Source organism: Trichoderma atroviride, chromosome 5 (genome assembly GCF_020647795.1).
Source record: "Trichoderma atroviride chromosome 5, complete sequence".
Classification (NCBI taxonomy): domain Eukaryota; kingdom Fungi; phylum Ascomycota; class Sordariomycetes; order Hypocreales; family Hypocreaceae; genus Trichoderma; species Trichoderma atroviride.
Genome location: NC_089404.1, coordinates 3,527,717 through 3,547,716, shown reverse-complemented (window position 1 = coordinate 3,547,716; position 20,000 = coordinate 3,527,717). Strand labels below are relative to the sequence as shown.

The 20,000-nt window shown below is 49.2% G+C and overlaps 10 protein-coding genes across 10 annotated transcripts; 6 read left to right on the top strand and 4 right to left on the bottom strand.

Annotated features, from left to right (window-relative positions):
* Positions 1-125: 125 nt before the first annotated feature.
* Positions 126-976, top strand: TrAtP1_010422 (uncharacterized protein; the record flags this gene model as incomplete). Its single annotated transcript, XM_066114700.1, has 2 exons — positions 126-523; positions 604-976. The coding sequence occupies 2 exons, from the start codon at positions 126-128 to the stop codon at positions 974-976; spliced, it is 771 nt and encodes a 256-aa protein (XP_065970797.1).
* Positions 977-1,014: 38 nt separating this feature from the next.
* On the bottom strand, positions 1,015-4,365 carry TrAtP1_010421 (uncharacterized protein; the record flags this gene model as incomplete). The annotated part of the gene is made up of 4 exons (XM_014089728.2): positions 1,015-1,774; positions 1,911-2,277; positions 2,347-3,285; positions 3,374-4,365. The coding sequence occupies 4 exons, from the start codon at positions 4,363-4,365 to the stop codon at positions 1,148-1,150; spliced, it is 2,925 nt and encodes a 974-aa protein (XP_013945203.2). The 3' UTR covers positions 1,015-1,147.
* Positions 4,366-5,687: 1,322 nt separating this feature from the next.
* Positions 5,688-6,032, top strand: TrAtP1_010420 (uncharacterized protein; the record flags this gene model as incomplete). Its single annotated transcript, XM_066114699.1, has 1 exon — positions 5,688-6,032. The coding sequence occupies one exon, from the start codon at positions 5,688-5,690 to the stop codon at positions 6,030-6,032; it is 345 nt and encodes a 114-aa protein (XP_065970796.1).
* Positions 6,033-7,004: 972 nt separating this feature from the next.
* On the top strand, positions 7,005-8,078 carry TrAtP1_010419 (uncharacterized protein; the record flags this gene model as incomplete). Its single annotated transcript, XM_066114698.1, has 1 exon — positions 7,005-8,078. The coding sequence occupies one exon, from the start codon at positions 7,005-7,007 to the stop codon at positions 8,076-8,078; it is 1,074 nt and encodes a 357-aa protein (XP_065970795.1).
* Positions 8,079-8,115: 37 nt separating this feature from the next.
* On the top strand, positions 8,116-9,843 carry TrAtP1_010418 (uncharacterized protein; the record flags this gene model as incomplete). The annotated part of the gene is made up of 2 exons (XM_066114697.1): positions 8,116-8,908; positions 9,137-9,843. The coding sequence occupies 2 exons, from the start codon at positions 8,116-8,118 to the stop codon at positions 9,841-9,843; spliced, it is 1,500 nt and encodes a 499-aa protein (XP_065970794.1).
* Positions 9,844-10,312: 469 nt separating this feature from the next.
* On the top strand, positions 10,313-11,305 carry TrAtP1_010417 (uncharacterized protein; the record flags this gene model as incomplete). Its single annotated transcript, XM_014089730.2, has 1 exon — positions 10,313-11,305. The coding sequence occupies one exon, from the start codon at positions 10,313-10,315 to the stop codon at positions 11,303-11,305; it is 993 nt and encodes a 330-aa protein (XP_013945205.2).
* A 978-nt stretch (positions 11,306-12,283) lies between these two features.
* TrAtP1_010416 (uncharacterized protein) lies at positions 12,284-13,863 on the top strand (the record flags this gene model as incomplete). The annotated part of the gene is made up of 2 exons (XM_066114696.1): positions 12,284-12,689; positions 13,808-13,863. 2 exons carry the CDS (start codon positions 12,284-12,286, stop codon positions 13,861-13,863), a joined length of 462 nt encoding a protein of 153 aa, XP_065970793.1.
* On the bottom strand, positions 13,520-16,192 carry TrAtP1_010415 (uncharacterized protein). Its single transcript, XM_014089731.2, has 3 exons — positions 15,273-16,192; positions 14,829-15,205; positions 13,520-14,739 (listed from the first exon to the last, which is right to left on the bottom strand). The coding sequence occupies exons 1-3, from the start codon at positions 15,392-15,394 to the stop codon at positions 13,991-13,993; spliced, it is 1,248 nt and encodes a 415-aa protein (XP_013945206.1). The 5' UTR covers positions 15,395-16,192; the 3' UTR covers positions 13,520-13,990.
* Positions 16,161-18,983, bottom strand: TrAtP1_010413 (uncharacterized protein). The gene is made up of 2 exons (XM_014089530.2): positions 18,611-18,983; positions 16,161-18,532 (listed from the first exon to the last, which is right to left on the bottom strand). Exons 1-2 carry the CDS (start codon positions 18,750-18,752, stop codon positions 17,289-17,291), a joined length of 1,386 nt encoding a protein of 461 aa, XP_013945005.2. The 5' UTR covers positions 18,753-18,983; the 3' UTR covers positions 16,161-17,288.
* TrAtP1_010412 (uncharacterized protein) lies at positions 18,984-19,753 on the bottom strand. Its single transcript, XM_014089732.2, has 2 exons — positions 19,432-19,753; positions 18,984-19,368 (listed from the first exon to the last, which is right to left on the bottom strand). The coding sequence occupies exons 1-2, from the start codon at positions 19,659-19,661 to the stop codon at positions 19,032-19,034; spliced, it is 567 nt and encodes a 188-aa protein (XP_013945207.1). The 5' UTR covers positions 19,662-19,753; the 3' UTR covers positions 18,984-19,031.
* Positions 19,754-20,000: the final 247 nt, after the last annotated feature.

The window sequence follows — 20,000 nt, the reverse complement described above, 5'->3', positions numbered from 1 at the left end:
TTACTATCATCGCTATTCCCGGTTTGTTTCACCCTTTTTTCTTTATTTTCGATCGTTCAGACCGCATGGAATAGAAACTATTTAATTCTGAAGCTTCCATACTGTGTCAAGACTTTACCTTCAGCATGGCCGGATCATACAGTCCTATACCAACCTTCATACTCTGTCCTGATTTTAATATTCCACCCCCACCCCTTGGCCAGCTACAGCTGGGCTCCGTCCTTGGAGATCTCGGTATCCAGGGAGTGCTGAACCCGATCAATCGCGGTGATGAAATCCAAGTATCAGAGTCATCATTAGTCCCTGCTGATGGCCCGCTTGAAAAGGCGGGCTTCACACGCCATCTGGAGGATCTGCATCACGGAAAGAGCAGCATATGGGCTAGAATTCTCAATGAAGACGTTTTGGGCGCGAAATTCTTTGGTAAACGCACCGGGAACGAAACCTTGACAGTGGACAAGCTATTTATGCGATACTTCACTCCGAGCGAAGAATTCAAAAGCAAACTCTTGAATCTCCAACGGTGTCCTTTTTTGTCGACGAGCTTAGGCACAAGAAGCGTATATACCTCATTACAGGCCTAATTTGGACGGAGGGAGCCAGACTCTCCAAAGTCCAACATCAGCAAGGGACCATTAGCAGCGAGCTTGCAGTGCCCGAGCCACTTTCATCTACCTCGATTGGCTTGGAGGGAAGCTACTCGCATGGGTCGACTATCTCATGCGGCTTCAGTAGCTCGTCGCCATTTATCCTTGGTTTCCGAGTGAAGAAAATCTGGTGGGACAGGCATGGAAAGTGGCATGAAAAGGAGCGCACCGCGGGCTGTACGCTCTCCTATGGAAGTCACCGGGATGGCAGTGTTATGGATGGTATCCGATATGCTGATGACGAGGTGGACAGCGCAGAAGACCAGACATTTGTGGATGAGACCTTGTTTGGAGAGACTGATCCTATCACTTGGATTATACGGCGATAACTTTGAATGTCACGATTGGTCTAAGAGATGCAAGGAACGTTTGAAGAATGCCACGCTACATATGATTCCTCCCAGCACATCTTTGTATCTAACACTTTAGACCTCAACATAGTACTTGAGTATCCTATTGACTTTTTCCACTTGAAGTCTCTGTTTGGACTGATCTGCTTCTCAACTCCTACCCAAAAGATGCCACGGCGTCAAGTAGCAATGGTTATCTTCGTCGCGCGGCAATAGCTCTGTAAATACCCTCCTCATGCCCCCATAGTTTCTGAGCCTTTTTCTGGTCTGTTCTTCCATCTCTTTCCCGCGGTCTGCTATATCCAAGACCGTGCCTGCTATACCGGCCGCAATCGCTGTCGCAAAAGATGTTCCAGACCTATGCTTTGGCTCACGAATAAACGAAGAGACACCATTTTTGTCCACCTGCCTCCTTTCAAACACCTTCACATCAATGCCCAGTGTCATAATATTAATATCGTCTTCTTGTGAGGATGGATTCATCCTAGAAACAGCGCCCAGTCCGTCCGAGGCATAAACGCCAAAAACCGAAGGATAGTTGGCTGGAAACGTACGACGTCTATTCTTGCCATCGTTCGAGGCGGCGGCAAATACGAGCCGAGATGACGTGATTGCGTTGTTAATCGATTTAATAATGCCGTTGATGATTTCTTCATACTCCTTCAAATCTGATTCTTCCAACTGCGTATTTCCGTCTTGGCGCGCGTCAGGTGGCGTTAAGCCAAAGGACATCGAGATGATGTCCACATTCCACTCTTTCATCGCATAATCGATTGCCTAGGTCAACATACATGTTAGTTAAATCATCTTGAATTGGTGCCCTTCAACTTAGGGTCTGTCCCCTCCCAGTCTCTCTCTCTCTTGCGCATTGGCTCTGTACGGCTTTGCAGTTATTCCGTACACAATATCTCACCTTGCTTATCTGAGCAATTTCTTTTATTTCAAGCGTAGTGCCTTTGAACACCTTGGCTACATAAATATCAGCCTCTGGAGCCGCTTTATGAATGAGAGAAGCGCAATTCGACCCGTGTAGAGAATCGACTTCGTCCATTATATCCTTGTCAACTTTGCCATCAGAAAAGCGGAGACACCAGTCTTCTTTCATGCGCCCTTTACATTTCGCATTCATGATTCCAGGATGCGCAAAGTCCACTCCAGTATCAATGAGTGCAATACGGACTCGCCTAGTGGCGATATCAGCATGGCTTGGAAGAAGTCGTGAGTATGATTCGGGGAAACTTTCGAGAAAAGCCATAAATCTTTCCGTCTCAAAATTTTTACTATTATTCTCGCGATTATTAGTATTCGCAGCTAGTCTTTATCAGAAACGGCTCTCAGAGATAACTGACACTGTCAGACAAGTCGTTCCATCGAATAGCGCAACTGTTGGAATGACAGGACTCGGTTGAACTTGATTCTCCAATCTCAGCCTCTCGTCTACCACAGTGAGAACTTGTTCAAATACAAATCTGAACGCAGCTTCTTTCTCATCACCAGACGGTTCTTCGTCAAGGTAGGTCGGGTATCGCTCGTGGAAGTATAAGCAGTTGTTGGCAGCGTTCAAAAAAGGTAAAATATCGGGGGCATTGTTTTCGCGCGATGTGTTTTGAATTCCTTGGATACGCGCTCTAATCAGCTTTCGAAGCTCGACACATGATTCGTTGTATTTTGATGCATTCCGGATTTCATGGCGTTCAAGCAGTGACCCGTCTGCGATAAGTACCAACGATTTTGCTAAATCATAAAATGAGATGGGAAGTGTTTGATCATAATCTCCATCCTCTAAGCGTAGTTGATCCAGAATCTTGGGCAGTTTGGAGCCCCACGAGATTTGGCTTCCCCGGCTTTCATATACTGGTATCATTGGAGTCAACTCCGTGTCCCTAGGGTGTAAGAATCGAATGTATTTTGGGCACCAAACGTCAATGGTACGGTCAGAGTGAACAGATAGCATCAGAGAAACAACGAGCCTCTTGGCAAGAGCCGTACGTTGGCCAATGTCCAGTATTTTATCTTCACCGCCGGTTCGTTCCGCGAAATCCATGTTCTCTGTCCAAAAGAAATAGCCTATCTTGGCTAAATCCCTGAGACTTGAACCACCACCAGGGATGCTTTTGTCATATCTTCTAGAGTGACGTAGCTGAATTGGGGTATGTATGGTAACATTGTCAGACCCATTGCTCTCAGGATGCGCCGGGGCGTAGACGTCCAAATCTGATTTGCTAGAAGTGGCAGAGCGCATTGCCAGACAGAGCGGCCGCCTTCTACATTGATTCGTACCATCCGTCCTATGGGCTTTGAGTTAGCTCATGCATCACACACAAGTAGTAAAATATTATATGAAGTTTGAAAACCCCTGGCAGTAGGGAGACTCACGGGAAAGGATACATGCGCGTGTGACACCAGTCGCTACCCTCGCTTCTTGTCTCTGAACACCTAATGAAGAAAAGCTGAGGTAGTTCTTCTTGTGGCGAGTAATAGTCAGACATCATTTCCCAACTGGGAAGCTGGAAGAAGGCTTCATGCTGTCGGCCTTTTTCTTCTTGTGAGCACTTGTTGAAGCTGTCACATATCACGCGACGTGCAGTAGCGGTTCGTTGTTGATATTTCCTCAGAATGTTGAACGAAGAAACCGAGTCCGTCATGCCTTCATTGAGGCCATTGTGTAGGCCATAATGAATTGAAATCTTATCGATTTTCCTTGGTACTCGAATTTCATTGTATAATGTATCCAATCTCAGTAGAGTAGCACGCAAGTCCTTAATCTCCTGAAGCATCTGCTGCTCGAGAACTTCATTGGTATGGCTTTCGCTGGTAGAAGTCGGCTTCATCGCTCTGCTTTTAGAAATGACGGAGAGAAATGGTGTTGACTGAAAATCGAAATCCGGGGTAGAGTTAGGATTCTTAGTAGAGGAATCCATTTTTTCAATGCGGTCAAGGAAAAGCTGCAATTTCTGATAGGCACCATTATCATCCCCATCCTTCGGTACAATCAGCGCTGGGTTTACTCGCTCTTCGAGAAAGGAGCAAAATTCTTTGAGGATATTATATACGCGTCGAGAATATGTAATACCCAGGCGCCTCGTAGGCGGCTGCAAAAATGAATCGTCGCCGTCGGTAACGTTGCTACTACCGTAGTAAGCAACCTCGTCCAACGCTTCGTCTTTGGTCTCTAATAAAGTCTCAAGCTGTATGGCCCTGAATATCTCAGGTAATTCAGAGTCAAGATCAGCCAGGGCATCTTGAATAGTCCTGCTTTGAGGGGCATTATGGGTGAAATTGCAGTAGCGCGCGAGGTCGTATCTTGATAACTTGGAGAGTATTCTCCATTCGATAGTCGTGCACAAATGGGTATCTTCCAGCGACATTATGACAATCGAAAAGATTTCGGTAAGCTTCTTTCTGTGTCGGTTTGTACTGCTTCACTCCATGACGCGTCTATCTTGCTGGAAGAAAGCTAGAAGGAGGCGAGTTCAGGTTCGGAGGATGAAAGTTGTAAATCGTGACCATGGGCTGATTTTAAGGCCTTTGGTTTCAACGTTATTGAATATTGTGCAAGCAGTTCCAGCTTGAATCAAATTTTCCAGTCCAGGTCTTCAATTAGGGCCTGATCTTGGAAAATTCATTTGGTCGCACAAACATTTGGTGACACAGACATATATCCACAATTGCACGCCAATAGAATTTTACACTGCAAGGGGTGCAATGCCCAATCTATTATGTAGCGTAGCAGTAATAGTACATGTACGTTTGACCGTTTTAGAATAAGCAGTTCCGTTACATTGTGCGAAGCCCGTATGACCTGCGGAAGGGAGACTAAATGGACTGTTCTCAGTCTCAGATGAGCGCACGATTAGTTGGATAGGTTCAGGACACTCATAATGACCTTATCAGGTCGGGTACTCTTTGAGCATGGACCCGTTTTCTCCGTCAATGTCTCTAACAAAGAATAGTTTTACCTACGATCAATCGTTCGCATTTCGTTGGGCATATTCAAGGTAGTACATGCTTTGGCTTAAATTACTCTGAACCAAATATGTACCTGATTCTTGTTGATCTTAATTGGCATGTCACACTTTTTAGAATTTTGTATATTGCACACACCACATTCGCGTGTTTGTAAACGGAAAGAAAAGGAAAGAAAAGGAAGAAAGAAATATGAAAAAGACAATGATTCTCTACTTTCTTTCTAGCCACACACATATATATAAATGCCCTATAACCTTTGGGAAGCGAGGTACAGAGCTGAGCTTGTAGCTAATCAGGGACAATATGTGCTTTCCTTTGATCGGGCACTTTTTGTAGGCTACTGCTACTGACTTATTTATCCTAGATCTGCTTGAAGACTCAAAGAGACAAAGAAGTCTGTTTGTTCGTTGGGATGAACGCCATTCCCTCAAAACAAGACAGGAACAGCCAGTTCAAAGTACTTGCTGTGATGTAATCAGGCGTCGATCAGGCAACAAGAATGCCGGATCATTTCTTTTCCTTTGTGTAACTCAAACTACCGGCCTTGTTCAAATCAAATAACAAAGTCTTCTTGGCTGTGTCACCTTTGGCACCCTTTGTGTCGGGTAAATCACTCACCCCGAGTGGCTGCTTTGGACAATCCACATATAAATCTCTACCGCCTGCTGTTGACTACATGCATAGAGTGCAAGCAGTTCACCTTTCCTCTGAGCGATAGACAATGGCGACTACCAGAGACGAAGTTGCCACCACCGAGGCAAATACCATTGAACCCAACAGAAATGACGTCGAAATTGCAGATATAGTCGCTCTCTGCGCTTGGAACTTTTCAGAAGCCATCATAGATCTGAGGAAATGTGAAGAAGGGGAATATTTTTCCAAAATACGACGTTATAAGGAAAGCTTTGACCACTGGAAGAGAAGTCTCTGCGTTTACGATGAAGGTTACGAAGGTCTTGGCCAGCGCCTGAAGCGCCAGCCAAATTTTCGCTCGTCATTTGAGCGAGAATTAGACATGCTCAACAAGAATTTGCATTCAAGTTTGTATGGTACATTCTACTCCTAGAACGTTAGCTGACCAATTATCAGTCACTTTCGCCTACGAGAACGCGACGTCACCTGAAGAGAAAGCAAAGGACATACGATTGAGGCTCAGCTACATCGGCCGAACAGTACACAGACTCCATGAACTAAATTTGAAAATTAGAGCCGCGGCTAGGCCAGCGCTTCAAATTTGCGCTGAGATGTACCTGGAAGGTAGTATGACGTATATTGTGTTTCGTGAGAGGTTCAAAGCCAAAGCGGCAAGGGCTCTCTTCGATCTCTATCCAGGCATCTCGAGGTCATTTCTGCACCGCCTTCAAGGGTCAATGGGGGCACAATACACGAGATTGCTCTACTGGAAAACACACGCCAGTCCAATGCAGCAAAGCTCTCTTTGCACGTCCAACACCGAGCCACAGCAAAACAGGCAGTCAATAGAAGGCAGCACTCCGACCTTTGTACAATTCGATGAGAGTGTGGCGTGTTTTCCTGATCCTCCAAAATTTGAGGGCGAAGAAGTTACAAAGCGCTGCCCCATTTGCAGAGAGGTGTTCTCAAAATCTGACTTTGCCAATGTCTCTTGGTGGAGGTGAGTTCAATTCATTTCCAAACTTATTACGGTTCAAAGGGCCGCGCGCTTTCATATATCAATTGACGCGATACAGGCGCCATGTGAACCAGGATCTATTGCCATTTGTCTGTATGTCGCCTGGGTGTTCGGATTTCCCTTGTTACGCCACGCGATCTGGAGTGGGCCGCCCATATGAATGCTGCTCACGGCGACTTGTTGCTGGAGATGGAGCTCGTATCGAATGGTGGAAGTCCAGCACCGAATCATCATCCACCTCTAAAGACTTGTCTTATTTGTGCACCCAAAAAGACGAGAGGTTCGCGCAGTGATTGTAGTGATCCGCAGGTAGCGGTAGCTGCTGAGAAGTTGCAAGAAAACTTGCTGGCAAATGGCCATGAATTGAAAAATCTAAATTACGGTGCGATGCTGAGCCACATCGCTGATCACTTGCAAACTTTGGGCCTCCTCGCTCTGGAAATGTCAAAGACTGCATTATCAGCTAAAGAAAAGCAAAAGATCATTGCTCAAACAACATCAAAGAGCTATGACGATGATGCTGAAGGTTTGGGACAAAACTCTCCGGAGCAAATTTTAGCAGACGTTCTTTCTCATCGAGACGAGAGCATAAAGGAATCCATAGCTACTACCATGGGAGTCCATTTGATCACCGGAGACGCAGGATTGGAACGGAAGGCTACATTGTGGCAAGTGTTTGAAGACGAAGATATTTCGCTCGACAAGGTGCAGCAAATGCGCCTCACATATTACAATCTCTTGGGAAGGGCCTTGGACATTCATGCATGTGGTAACCTTGATCTACCCCCCAAGGCGTCGGCTGCTTTGGCTCGAATGGAAGGTCAAGTTCCGCGCAGAATTGGCGAGCCCGACACTTTCACACGAAACGACTTGTATGACTTCTTCGATGGTTTATTTTCCACTGTACACTGTGACGAAGAAGACACGATAGTTGACTACTGCACCAATCAAGTTCAGACGGCTCGCCGGTATCATGACAAAAGGCAACCAGCAGGAGAGTCATTTGCTTCCAGACGAAAGATCTTTTCTATTCTGGTGATTCACAAATCTCCAAAAGCCATTCTAGGCTTTATTAAAGAGGGAATCACAGACTTTCACATTCCTATATCTGAAGATACCTTGAGGCAAAAATTTCCCACGTGGGCTGATGGTTTTATCGACTCCTTCTTGATGATTCAAAGCCAATACCTTTTCATAGTTCCGTGTGCCGAGAACATTTCGAGGTTCGATCAGTACGCGATTGCTTGGATTTGTGATACATCGACACAATACTTGGCCGCCAGGACCTTTCTCGACGAGGAGCATTCCCTCCCAGAAGGTATAGATCAGTACGATGACGTCGTCTTTAGCTTGGGAACCATGGCAGGGAACAAAATTGTAATTGCCGCCCCGCTCTACAGACAAGGCGGCACAATGACTACAGCAGCTGTTATGCGGAGCGTGTTGAAAAAAGATCCCTAGCATCAAAGCTAGTGTCATAGTCGGCCTTGGTGGCGGCATGCCAAGTTCGAAGCATGACATCCGCCTGGGAGATGTTGTCGTTGGCGCTACACAAAAAGGGCAGAGCAGTGTGTTCCGATACAATTTTGACGAAACGGTCCAAAAGAGAAGCTTCCAAAACATCAAGTTTATGAATCCACTTCCTTGGCTCTTGCAGAAGGCTGTGGAGAGCCTCAATACAACGGACAAGGACTGCTCCAGTTCACCATACGATGCCAACTTGTACAAGTGGGCGGGCGAAGTTTTCCAAGGGACCATTAAACGGCGGCTTCAATATTTCCCTGGATTTCTCAGAAAATTCGAACGTCCCGACTCACGTACTGACAAGGTCTTCTTCCCTGGCCTCAACAAGTACTTGCCCCCGCGTACAGAGCTGCTGTGTCAAGATGATCAACTTATTGAAGAGCCCCCGAGAGTCCACTATGGTCTAATTGCCTCTAGCGATGGACAAATCAAGGATTACGAGACCCGACATGTCCTTTTACGTGACAAGGACGTCTTGTGCTTTGACAAGGAGGCAGCAGGATTAATTGATCACCCGTGTCTAGTAATTCGTGGCATCTGCCAGTACTTGGACTCTGACTCTGAACCTGAGACGACTCGGAAGATCTGGCAAGACTACTCAGCTATAACCGCGGCGACTTATGCAAATGAGATTGTGAAAGCCCTTGCTACCATCGAAATTAGAGCCCAGGCCGAGATATATGATTTCATCAATGAGATGTTGAAAGCATGTCCTCCTAGGGCCATTAGACGCAGGGCCGAGATTAGAGATGCCGGTGTACTCTCTGGTTAGTCAATTTCTTTTTAACTGATAATTCCCGGAAAGGATTTCTTCTTTTTCTTCTTTTTCTTCTTTTTCTTCTTTTTCTTCTTTTTCTTCTTTTTTCTTCTTTTTCTTCTTTTTCTTCTTTTTCTTCTTTTTCTTCTTTTTCTTCTTTTTCTTCTTTTTCTTCTCTTTCTTCTTTTTCTTTCATCACTCATTACTCATGAAACTTTATATCTTACATCTTTTCTAGGACCTGCACGAATCATCTGTCGGCAACCCAAGGCTAGCATTGTCAGCCAACTTCGCGATTACCGCAATAGCATTCTTAGCTGGCTCTCGGGCGCTGAAAAAATGATACCAAAAAAGGAGAATGAAAATAATACAGAATGCCGGGGCATACCGACTTATGATGAGGCAGACTTTGACAAATGGTTTCGGGGCTGCAACCAGATTTTGTTCCTTCCAAGCGAGGGAGCAGTTGGCGAAGTCGCCATATCAAGAATGGTCGACCATCTTTACTCAAAGTCGCGGAATGAATCGAGGCTAGGAATCGCAAGCATCCATATCCCTGACCACTGGAGGAATAAACAGGCGTTTGACGTCCTGCTATCGAGCATTTTGAGGCAGCTAGTCGAAGGTCTTCCCAACGTCCCATTTGTGGTGGAAAGGCTCTATTCTTCACACAATGGCGAGACGCGGCCATGTACCGATGAGCTCACCAACATGTTGAATCAAGTCACGGTCCAATTCGCAAAGACTTTTGTTCTAATCGATACTTGTAGCGATGCACAATCATTCAGCAAGTCCAAACTGAGATCAACCATGTTGGATACGCTACAGCACTTGACACGAACCAATATTCTCGTCATGTTTCCAACCTGCAAGGGGCCATTGCTATGTAAATGTCGCTACGCACTCGGAGCGTGGTCGGATTATGTGGCATTTGGAAAAGACTGACAATTGCTTGTTTCGCTATGTATTCGCTCACTAATGGTTGGAAATCACATTGCTCTGTTTTGATTTAAAAAAAAAAAAAAAAAAAAAAAAAAAAAAAAACCTGGTAAATCTGTAGGATTCTTCGTTGGTACACTCGTTATAGAATGAATTTAGTCAAATAACATTGAGAATTTCGTCAAGGTCCATAATCACCCCGCTCTGCCTTGAGACAGGGCATCAATCCAGCAACTTCTGTACAGTACCCGAGCATAGAAACACCCCAAAAGAAGTACCCAATCTATTCCAGTGCCTTGTTCAACTTGAATCTACGTCAAGTCTACGAACAAACTACTTTGTGTCTGTGTCTTGACTGCAATGTGACGCGGAGTATACTAAAAAGTGGCGAAACCTGTTGATCCACCACCTCAAAACACCACATCAACCAACTCCAAACAACTCAACCACTGCCCAGCCCTCACAGCCTCTCTCCATGGCCCCGTCAAAAGCGCGCTTCGCCGCCCCCCTGCCGCAGCCCACGCGCTCCAGCACCCTCGAATGGACGTTCCCCAAGCCGCACAGCCAGCTGGTGCTCACCGGCCGGTCCCGCGCCGCCTGGCACACGTCGTTTGTGATCCCGTCGCTGAACCTGCTGCTGGACGCCGGGCTCGTGGTCAACAGCCAGCGCCCCAAGCACATCTTCCTGACGCACGGCCACAGCGACCACACGCTGCTGGCGCCGGCCTTTGTCAAGCGCGACGACCCGCCCGACGTCTTTTGCCCGGCCGAGATGCGCGACGCCCTGGACGACTTTGTGCTGGCCAAGACGCTGCTGAACCGCGGCGGCGAGATTGGCGTGGAGGATGCTGCGGCGGTTGGCCTGGCCGTGGACGATGCCGTGGCTGCGCGCAGTGAGGCGCTGGGGAGGTCGCCGTCGGCCACGGCCTTTCTGGGCACGCACCGGACGCATGCGCTGCAGCCCGGCGACGTGGTGCCGCTGCGACGCGCCCCGGGCATCACGGCCACGGCCTTTCGCTGCCACCACCAGGTGCCCTGCCTGGGCTACGTCTTCAGCAAGACCACGCAGCGCCTCAGGCCCGAGCTCGCCTCGCTGGCCGGCCCGGAGCTGCAGGCACGGCGCAAGGCCGGCGAGCAGCTCACGGCGCCTCACACGGCGCCCATCTTTGCCTTTATGGGCGACACGACGGCCGCGACGCTCGCCGAGGCGCCGGCCTGGCTGCGCGAGGGCATCCCCGTCGTCATCCACGAGTGCAGCTTCCTGTACGAGGAGCACCGCGCGCAGGCCGCCAAGACCAAGCACACGCTGTGGAGCGACCTGGAGCCCGTCATCCGCAGGTGGCCGCGGACGACGTTTGTCCTGACGCACTTTAGCATGCGGTACGATGACGCCGAGGTGGCCAGGTTCTTCAGGGAGATGGCTGATCCGCCGGAGAACATGGTTGTGTGGGCGGACTTGGAGTGCTGAGGGATCAAGAGAGAGAGAGGCTCCTTTCCCAGCAACACTAGCAGCAGAGTTCTGTGCCCATGTTTCCCGAGCCGGGAGAGCTTCACCGCCAGATGCACCGCCTTTGATGAGCTGTCACTCGTGTTACCTGTTGCCGTGTATATGCGCATCCCAGGTGCGTTGTAACAGGATGCCGGTGCTACCACAGATGATGCTGAGAGGAAATGTCAGGGGGGGGCTGTGGGTGTGGTGCGCGGAAGTACATCAAACGGATAAGAGGGAGAGAGAGATGGAAGCTGTGATTGCTGGGAGAAATTAGAGGAAAACGACAGTGACGGTGTGTGTGATTGTGTATGCAGCAAGCTTGAAGCTATTCACAGCCCTCTCCTCGATTTACACAAAAGGGGGCAGGCAAAAACAGCTATAAAAAGCACCACGCCGTTCCTCTAGTTCCAATTCATCGGGACTCCGCCTCTCTCAAACAAAAGCCACAAGAGAGAAGAGACTGCCCTAGGCTCCGCGGCAGCACCACGCCGCGTCTCACAAGCCCATCTATAAAAGGCAAATCTCATGGCAAAAAGAAAGAGCAAACTTTTTTTAAAAAAGCTCCAAATTTATCGTCCGAGCGTTCAAACACGAAAAAAAGCAATGATGCAAAAGTACGATTTCACAAAGGGACAAGGTTCGGTCACGTCCACCTAGGGGAGCCCACTCAAACGAGACTCATCTTGTAACACGTAACGAAGAAAATAGAAGAAAAAGGGCGTTGTATTCTGTTGGCAGTGATTTCAAATATAGATGGGGCTGCCTCACTGGTCTAGACTTTCGAAGTTTCGTTACTGGAATGAGTATACTCGCGAGCATCCTTTGTTCACCTCACAGATCCGGGGAAAATCGTTAGAACAAAGAGCTGTGAGAATCAACAATTTTACAACACAGACTTACACTTTCAACTATCCACAACTCAACCATCATACTCCAGATCAGCAGCAATACGCAATGTGCGTCCACTTCCAGTCCTGGAACCGCTGCTCCTCCTGCCTCCTCACCTTCAACCGCCGCCTCAACCGCGTCCCCTGCTGGAACGGCTCCCTCTCCCGCTGGCGAATCCACCACCACGGCCTCTCCTGCCGCAGCGGCCGGTACGAGCGCGCCCCCGACGAAATCTACACGCACAGATGCTGCGGGAAATGCAGCCTCGAGGCCGCGAAAAGGGCAGCAGACGAGAATGCAAAGTCGGGCCCGACAGAGGCCGCTACTAGCGAGACGACGACGGTGTTGGGATTGGGTTTGAGGGGCAAGACGGTCGGTCGGCTTGTGGCTGCCACGACGAGGAGAGCTACGGGTGTGAAGAAGATGCTGATGCGGTGCTGGGCGCTCAAGGAGGTGCTGTGTGGACGAGGCAGTGCGTATAGACATCAAAGGGGGGGACAAGGGCCATGCTCGCGGCAGGATATGGATGCTGGGATACTAGCAAAACAACTCATCCATCAACAATAAACCTTGCTTTTTCTAGAGCTACAGATCTTGATTGAACAATTCCCAGACTCCCCTTCCAAAAGACGCCATCGTGAGTGAATCAACAACACTCGTAGCACCGACCCTGCTGCATGTTTTCAATAAGCCTCATGCGCGGCCTCCTGTCCAACTCGACCGCGCCGTGTCACAGAATCGCGGGTCCTCGCAGGAGGCATTACACAGAGATTGACCATATCTTCAAAGGCGGTGAGCATATCCCCCCCTTTTTCTTTTTCCCTTCCATGTCTTGTCATTGGGCTATCTTGTCTTCTGGAGATGAGGTCGCTTGTGAGCATGTATAAAAGGGGAACCTTTGATTCATACAACTGCCATTGTATTTTCTCCAACAGGGACTGGAATCTTGTCAATAATGGTCAATGTCTACCCATCCATGTGTCCACCAGATTGCCTTTTTTTTTTCTATTTGAAATAACATCTCGTGCTGCTTGAAAGCGGTCATGTGCACGCTCACCCGACAACTTTGCCTTTTCAACTCACACACAAACAACTCGGCACAGCCTCATATCATAGCCAGAAATAGAACCACTGCCTTGTAAACAGGACGCCTTTTTGGGTAGCTCAGAGCTCGTAGAAGCTTACCGAGCTCAATGTTTCGATTGAAACCTTTCACATGTATCCTGATTCGCAGCACATAATCTCCATCTAACCGAAGCACCACTCATTTTACACACATGACAGCAAGAACTAATCCCAAGTCATTGTAAATATTTATTCAGCAGCACATTACCCATCTGCCGCCCATGCACAGCCATGATGCAAGCTACATCACCATTCGCTATTTATCCACGCCCCAAAAGAGCTTTCTTAAGCTTATGTTGACAAAAAAAAATCCCAAAAGATAACTTCCTTGATTATATATACAAATCACGCGTTTCCCGTTTCGACAGTTTACCATTTCTTCCGCCCTCTGTTATGAAAAAAAAAAAAAAAGACAAGCCCTCTTTCTTTGTGCCTTTTAATGCTTACATATCGTATATGGAAAAGAGAAGAAAAAAAAAGACACTGGCAAAGAAAGCCAAGAAACACGATTCGAAAAATGACCCAGTGGAAATGGCTAGCCGTATTATAGGTGCTTTGTTATATGCCGATATAGATGTAATTTTCTCAGTCCTGTCGTGTCGTTTCGTGATTAAGGATCCGTCTCTAGTACAATAGCGTATAAACCATTTATAACTTGTCCTTGGACTTCTCCTCAGTCGAGGCCTTGGGCTCCTCAGTCGAGGCTTTGGGTTCCTCAGCCGCAGCCTTGGCCATGAGATCCTTCTCGGTAATGTAAAATTCAGACTTGGACTCGAGGAATTCCTTGTGGAACATTTCGAGATAGTGGCCGGGAACCTGCTGGCCGACAAAGATCTTGATCCAGCTGTCCTTTCCAGTCCACAGGTGGCGAATGAAGCGGCCCTCGCACTCGGAATCGCTGTTAGGGAAACCGTTGGCGTCGGTGCAGGCGAGCTGCTTGATGTCGTCGGGGTAGTCGTAGCGGATAAAAGTGCCGAAACCGCCCTGGTCAGTAGGTCGGCCGGGAGAGTTGGTGCGGAACTCGACACATTCGGGATGCTTGCCGTTCTCCTCGGGACATCCCGCCCATGCGTCCATAATCTCGTACGTCTTGGGGTTGTTCTGCGTGATGATGAAGCCAGTGTTGAGCATGAGCTTTCCAAACTTGTCCTTGTTGTACTCGCGGTCGGGGTCAACAGCAAGGGCGAGCGAGTTGTTGGTGGGGCTAATGTCCCAGTAGTTCAAGAGCCACTCAAAGGGAAGATCGAGGTTCTGGAAGATGGCGTCGGAGTCGAGGTACAGGCACGTCTTGTGCTTCTTGAGGATGGTGGAGATGACGGGGGCCTTTTTCCATGACGCGCGACGGTCCTCGGGCTTTTCGATGGCGACAAAGTAGTACTTGTAGCCGTGGATTTTGGCTGCAGATGATCAGGTTAGCCGGCTGTTTTGTCAATGCTGCTGCTGCTGCAATCCCGGCAGCGCGCGACAGAGTCAAAAGGCAACATACCATAGAGCCAGTGGTTGAGCACGCCGACAGACAGGCCGTGGACCTTTTCGGCATCCTTGTCCCAGCTCATAACGGTCGGTCCAAAGACCTGGCCGGCGACATCAAAGGGACGGTTGTCGAGATCGATGATGCAGAGATCCTCGCCCAGCGGCTCCGGGAAGTGAGCCTCGTGCTTTTGGTCAAACTTGAAGGCGCCAAAGGGCTGGTAGAAGCGCGCATCGGGCTTGATGGAGGGCTTGTGCACCTCGAACCACACGTCGCGCAGGGTCGAGTCGGCCGTGACGGGCTTGACGGGCTCGGAGGGCGACGACGGCGACGACGGCTGGTCGGGCTTCAAGGGCTCAGAGGGCGCGCCGGAGCCTTGGTTTGGCTGCGTTCTGCAGGCGAGATACGGTTAGCCCTCGATATGCGAGCAGGGAATACGATGCGATCTGTACGACGCACCTGTTGGGCAGCTCAATGGCGTCCATCTGGTTCCAGGCCAGGCCGGCAAAGACGATGATGAAGATGATTGTGCCGGCCAGCAGGGCCGACAGCTTGGAGGATCGAACGCCGCCGACAAACATTATCGCTGCATGCTCTGTCGAGAGACGTTGAAAGAGGCTCTTTGTGCCTGTGTCGCGGCGCAAAAAGAGGTTGAGAGTGCCTAGTTGGTAGGCAGGGGAAAAAGAGGGATCCGAGAGTGGAGCCTGGGCTTCTGGTAGCGAACGACGATCCGCGTGTCCACCGGCAAAAGGGAAACGAAGGAAAGAGGAGGACAACAGGTTAACAAGAAGAGAAGGATGGGAAAAGAGACTGTGACAACCCAAAAAAACAGGGGGGGAGAAGAAAGGAACAGTAGCAGTAACAAGAACGCCAGTGAGTGACTCGCGGCACAGACAGCGCAAGGTTTGGACGACGAAAGCGTGGCGAAGCACCCGCAAGAGAAACAGAGAGACAGAAACGCTGGAAAAGGGGCTCGGCACCTTATCCTAGCGCCTGGCGTCTCTGGCCTGCTGGCTGCTCCCAGCTGGCGCGGCTTCTCGCGGGCACCAGGCGCTGGGCTTGGCGTCTTGGCGATGATGGGGAGCGGCGCATTTGCAGCGGTTGGTCGCTAACTTTGGAGCGATGGACGCGCCTAGGGCAAGGGGCGATGCTATTGGGTACGTAGTGTATTGCTTTCCCTGCAACGTTTTTCCAATAGACTGCTGTTGATGAGTAAGGGTTTTAAAGTTGGACGGATGCAAGGGGTGCTGGGTTATTGTTTCAGCTTTAATTCCCTGCTTGAGGTCCATGTATCAATCAAAGGCGCAGTGTTACCAACTTGAAGGCCAAAATCAATTGTCAGTAGACAACACTTCAACATTTGTAAAAGGATTTATACGCCTACAACCAATCAACACATACGCCAAGACTCACTGCTCGTATTAAACTAACATCCAGCTTTAGCCTGCCAGCAGTCAAAATCCGGCATCCCGCATCATGCACCTCCATCCTCCGATCGCCGCTTCAGGCTCCCTTTTCCGGCCTTCGGGGTTTCGCGCGCCGCGTAATGCCAGGCTGCTTCAGGACGTTTACTCGTGTCGCCACGCTGCGCCTGTGCCTTCATGCCGGAAGCCATCTAAGCGCCCCCGGCCGATCTACATGTCTGGATTTGATGTCGTGATTGCAAGATTGGCAGGAAAATACCCATTTCATACTGCAAACATGCAGTACCTTGGTTAATTGAAGCCAAGAGGCCAAAACCCCACTAAGAGCTGTAAAACCATCTCAACCCAGAGAGATGCATACAATCGAGAGCAAAAGAAGACGCAAATGCAAATGATACTCCAGAAGAAACAACAGAATTTAGAGTCAGAATTAATAAACATTGGTAGTCTCAATGAGACTTGGTTGGTTGCAACCAAAAAGTGGTGAGATCTAAAGACCACTTACATGCCACGAGCTACTCATGCCAGGTGTCTGTCGCGTGTATCTCTTCATGGTACAGAGGTAAAGAAGCTATTCGAAGCGCATCAAAATCCAGCCCACAACTCATGCCGGCATGGCCTGTGTAGCCCTATACAATTGTTGAGAATAATGGCCACAGATGCAATCGTTTCCAGTACTCTTATATAGACAAATTAGGAATTGTTTCCCGAAAGAGGAAAACGTCCTGAGCGACTGCGGATTGCATCAAGTGCGAGAACTTTCGACGCCACCTTTTGAGGAGTAAGAAGGCTTGATGAGTTGACTCCGCTTTCGGCGTAGGTGGAAAGTATTCCCAATCCTCCAGTGACTCAAAAAAGATGAATATCCTGTGTGCTAGGTACATTATTCATGCGTTATATCTACAAAAGCGGCAAAAAGAAAATCGAATGCGTGAACTGGGAATCGAACCCAGGGCTCCCCGACGTTGCGGATGGCAACGGAGAATTTTACCACTAAACCATTCACGCTCCATTTGATGTCTGCGTCTTCATCTATTTGCTTCTATATTCCTCAGCTATGCGCAGGACCAATCCTCTTGCACCAATCCCGCCCATGCGAGACCTGATACTCGCAAAGACTCGTCTCCATCACGATGCTAATCAACCCCGCGATGCATATTCCCCCGCTGTCACTCACTGTCGTGGCGCTGAGGCTAAACTCTCGTTCTTCAGCGGGTACCTTTTCCATAATTTCGGCAAAACAGTTCACGTAGACGGCGCCGCCGAGGAGGCCTTCCCAGAAGATGATGATGAACACAATGTAGACGGAGGGGATGAAGAAGAACATGGCATGCAGTGTCAGCAGAATGAGGTTGCCCACTTGGAGCAGAGATGGAATGTATAAGTGGTGGATGCGGACAAAGGCCGTAGAGGATCGCGAGATGAAGACGCCGAGCTGGTACAGAAATCCATAAAACGGATAAAACTCGCGGTACTCTTTAAATGGCGACGATTCGAGTGGGAAGAGCAGCGTTGGTGAGACGCCCTGGTTGATGGTGTACTCGGCAACGTATACCATAAACAGAGGAGCCATGTATGGAATCACCAGCGATTTTGCTCTTCGCAGATTGTTCTTGAGCGAGTGTCCATCGCCCTTGTTCATCGCGTAGGCGGTGTTTGCCGAAAGGACAGAAGGCTCTGGCGCAAGCAGGGCAGAAGTACTGGCCGCCAATTCCTGCTCCGTCGGGTCTCCATCCACTTCATCTTCGTCTCTTCCGGGAACAGCATCATACTCTTTTAGCGCACTGCCTTGTCGTAGCGGTTCTAGCGGGAGCACGAAGAAGAAGCTGATGAACATGATGGCGGGGAGACACGCCGAGAAGAGCAGGCTCTGCTGGACGGTGAATCCCCACCAATCTGTCAATAGTACGTAAAGCCCAGCGCCGACCAGCCCTGCCGCGCCCGTGCCAGATCCCCATCCCGCCAAGCTCACATGTCCATAGTAATGAGAAAGTCCCAAGAAACTGAGCTCCCCTCCGCCGCTACTCAGGCTGGCCAGGACAACGCCCACCATCTTGACAGGCACCGATTTTGACGGAGGCGTAAGCGCAATCATCAGCATGCCGCCAGCGGATAGCGCGATGAAGACGAGGACTCGTATTGGGTACGGCACGCGATGGATGAAATAGGGGGCGATGAGCTTTGTGAAGAACGAGGGCACGACATCGGCGAGGAGGACGACGCCTTTTGGCAGCGAGCCGACGAGGTCTTGGGCGGCGGAGAGGATGATGACATAGAGCACATTATTGATTAGGCCTATCGCAAGACAAATTGTTAGCTCAGTTGCATGTCGCACTGGATATGCATGGCTAGTGATCGGGTTGGAGTGCGCACCAAGTAGCCAGAAAGCAACCACGACTCTCGTGCTGGGATGCTTGACCAAGTTCGTAAACCGAGAGCCGTAGACTGCCCACGAGGACGACGGCGATCCCGGCATGGGAAGAAGCCCCGACGCAGACGGGGACTGGCTAGACATTCTAAGGAATCAAGCACCACGGGTGACTCATGATAGAGAAAAGAGCATCATTGGGCTGATGAGCTCTGAATTAAGCTTGGGGATGCTGTAGAGTAGCGGCTCAGCAGGTCACGCTACAACATGCGCTCGCGGCTAGCGATAAGGCCGATAAGCAGTGACAGACTATGACGCACTAGCCGGCACTTACACGCTCACTTACACCACGACTTGGGGAAAAAAGAAACAGATACAATTGATGTTCATTCATTCATGTTTTCGCTTTTACATGTTATCAATTCATCACTTTGAATACCCCTCCGTCTCGCGACTCGCCTCCGTCACACTCTCCGGCGCTATCCACCCCTCTGCAGAGATGCTATCGGGCACGCTCTCAGGCGTATAATACTCGCTGCCCTTGAATTTCGATCCTCCAGGTCCCGCCGGATTGCTGCCAACGTTTGTCTTGGACGCAATCTTTCCCTGCGTCGCAATATCGTTGGCGCTGCCGAGGCCTTCAGTGTCGGGCACTCGTGCGCTTACAACATCGTTGTCGTTTTGGCCGCCTTGCTGACGGTATGATTCGGCAATTTTGTCGTCGGGTCCTCCTTTACCTTCGTAGAGATTGCCTGTAGCTTGTCTGTTCAAGCCATGTGAATTGGCATTTGATGAGGTATCACACGACTCCATTAAGTTGACTCACCTGCCGCGGGCATCGAGGTCTCCTCCCTCGCTTGGAGGAATACGCTTGTTGTAGCCTCTATTTGTGCTCAAGTCATCTCCGTAGGTGACTTTGGCAGAGTCGAATTTCTTTTCCGCATAAGAGTTGACACCAGCGTCGTCCAGGCCTTGTGGACGAGCGTTGCCAGTCTTGGATTGGTAGGTGTTGAGGTCGGCCTCGGCACGACGTGAGATTTCCTCGTAGTTGGGCATTTTGAGAATATCACGGTATAATCTGAGCGATTTTTTAAGAAGAATGAATTTTTACTGCTATGAGATTCAAGACTTGAGCAGTGATTTCACAGTATTTATATCTGATAGAAACTCGGCGATGTCATCTGCATGACTTCAGAAGAGCGCTGTATGATTTCATAATACCCACCACGGAGACAAAATGTGGACCACGATAACAATTCTGACTGCCTATAGCTTTGAGAAAAAAGTGTTTGAATCATACAATAGCAACATAAATATTACAGGACTGAAATCTATGATGACAAGGATATGAATGGCTTGAGAAGGTTGACGCCAGAGTTGATCATATGACAAGAT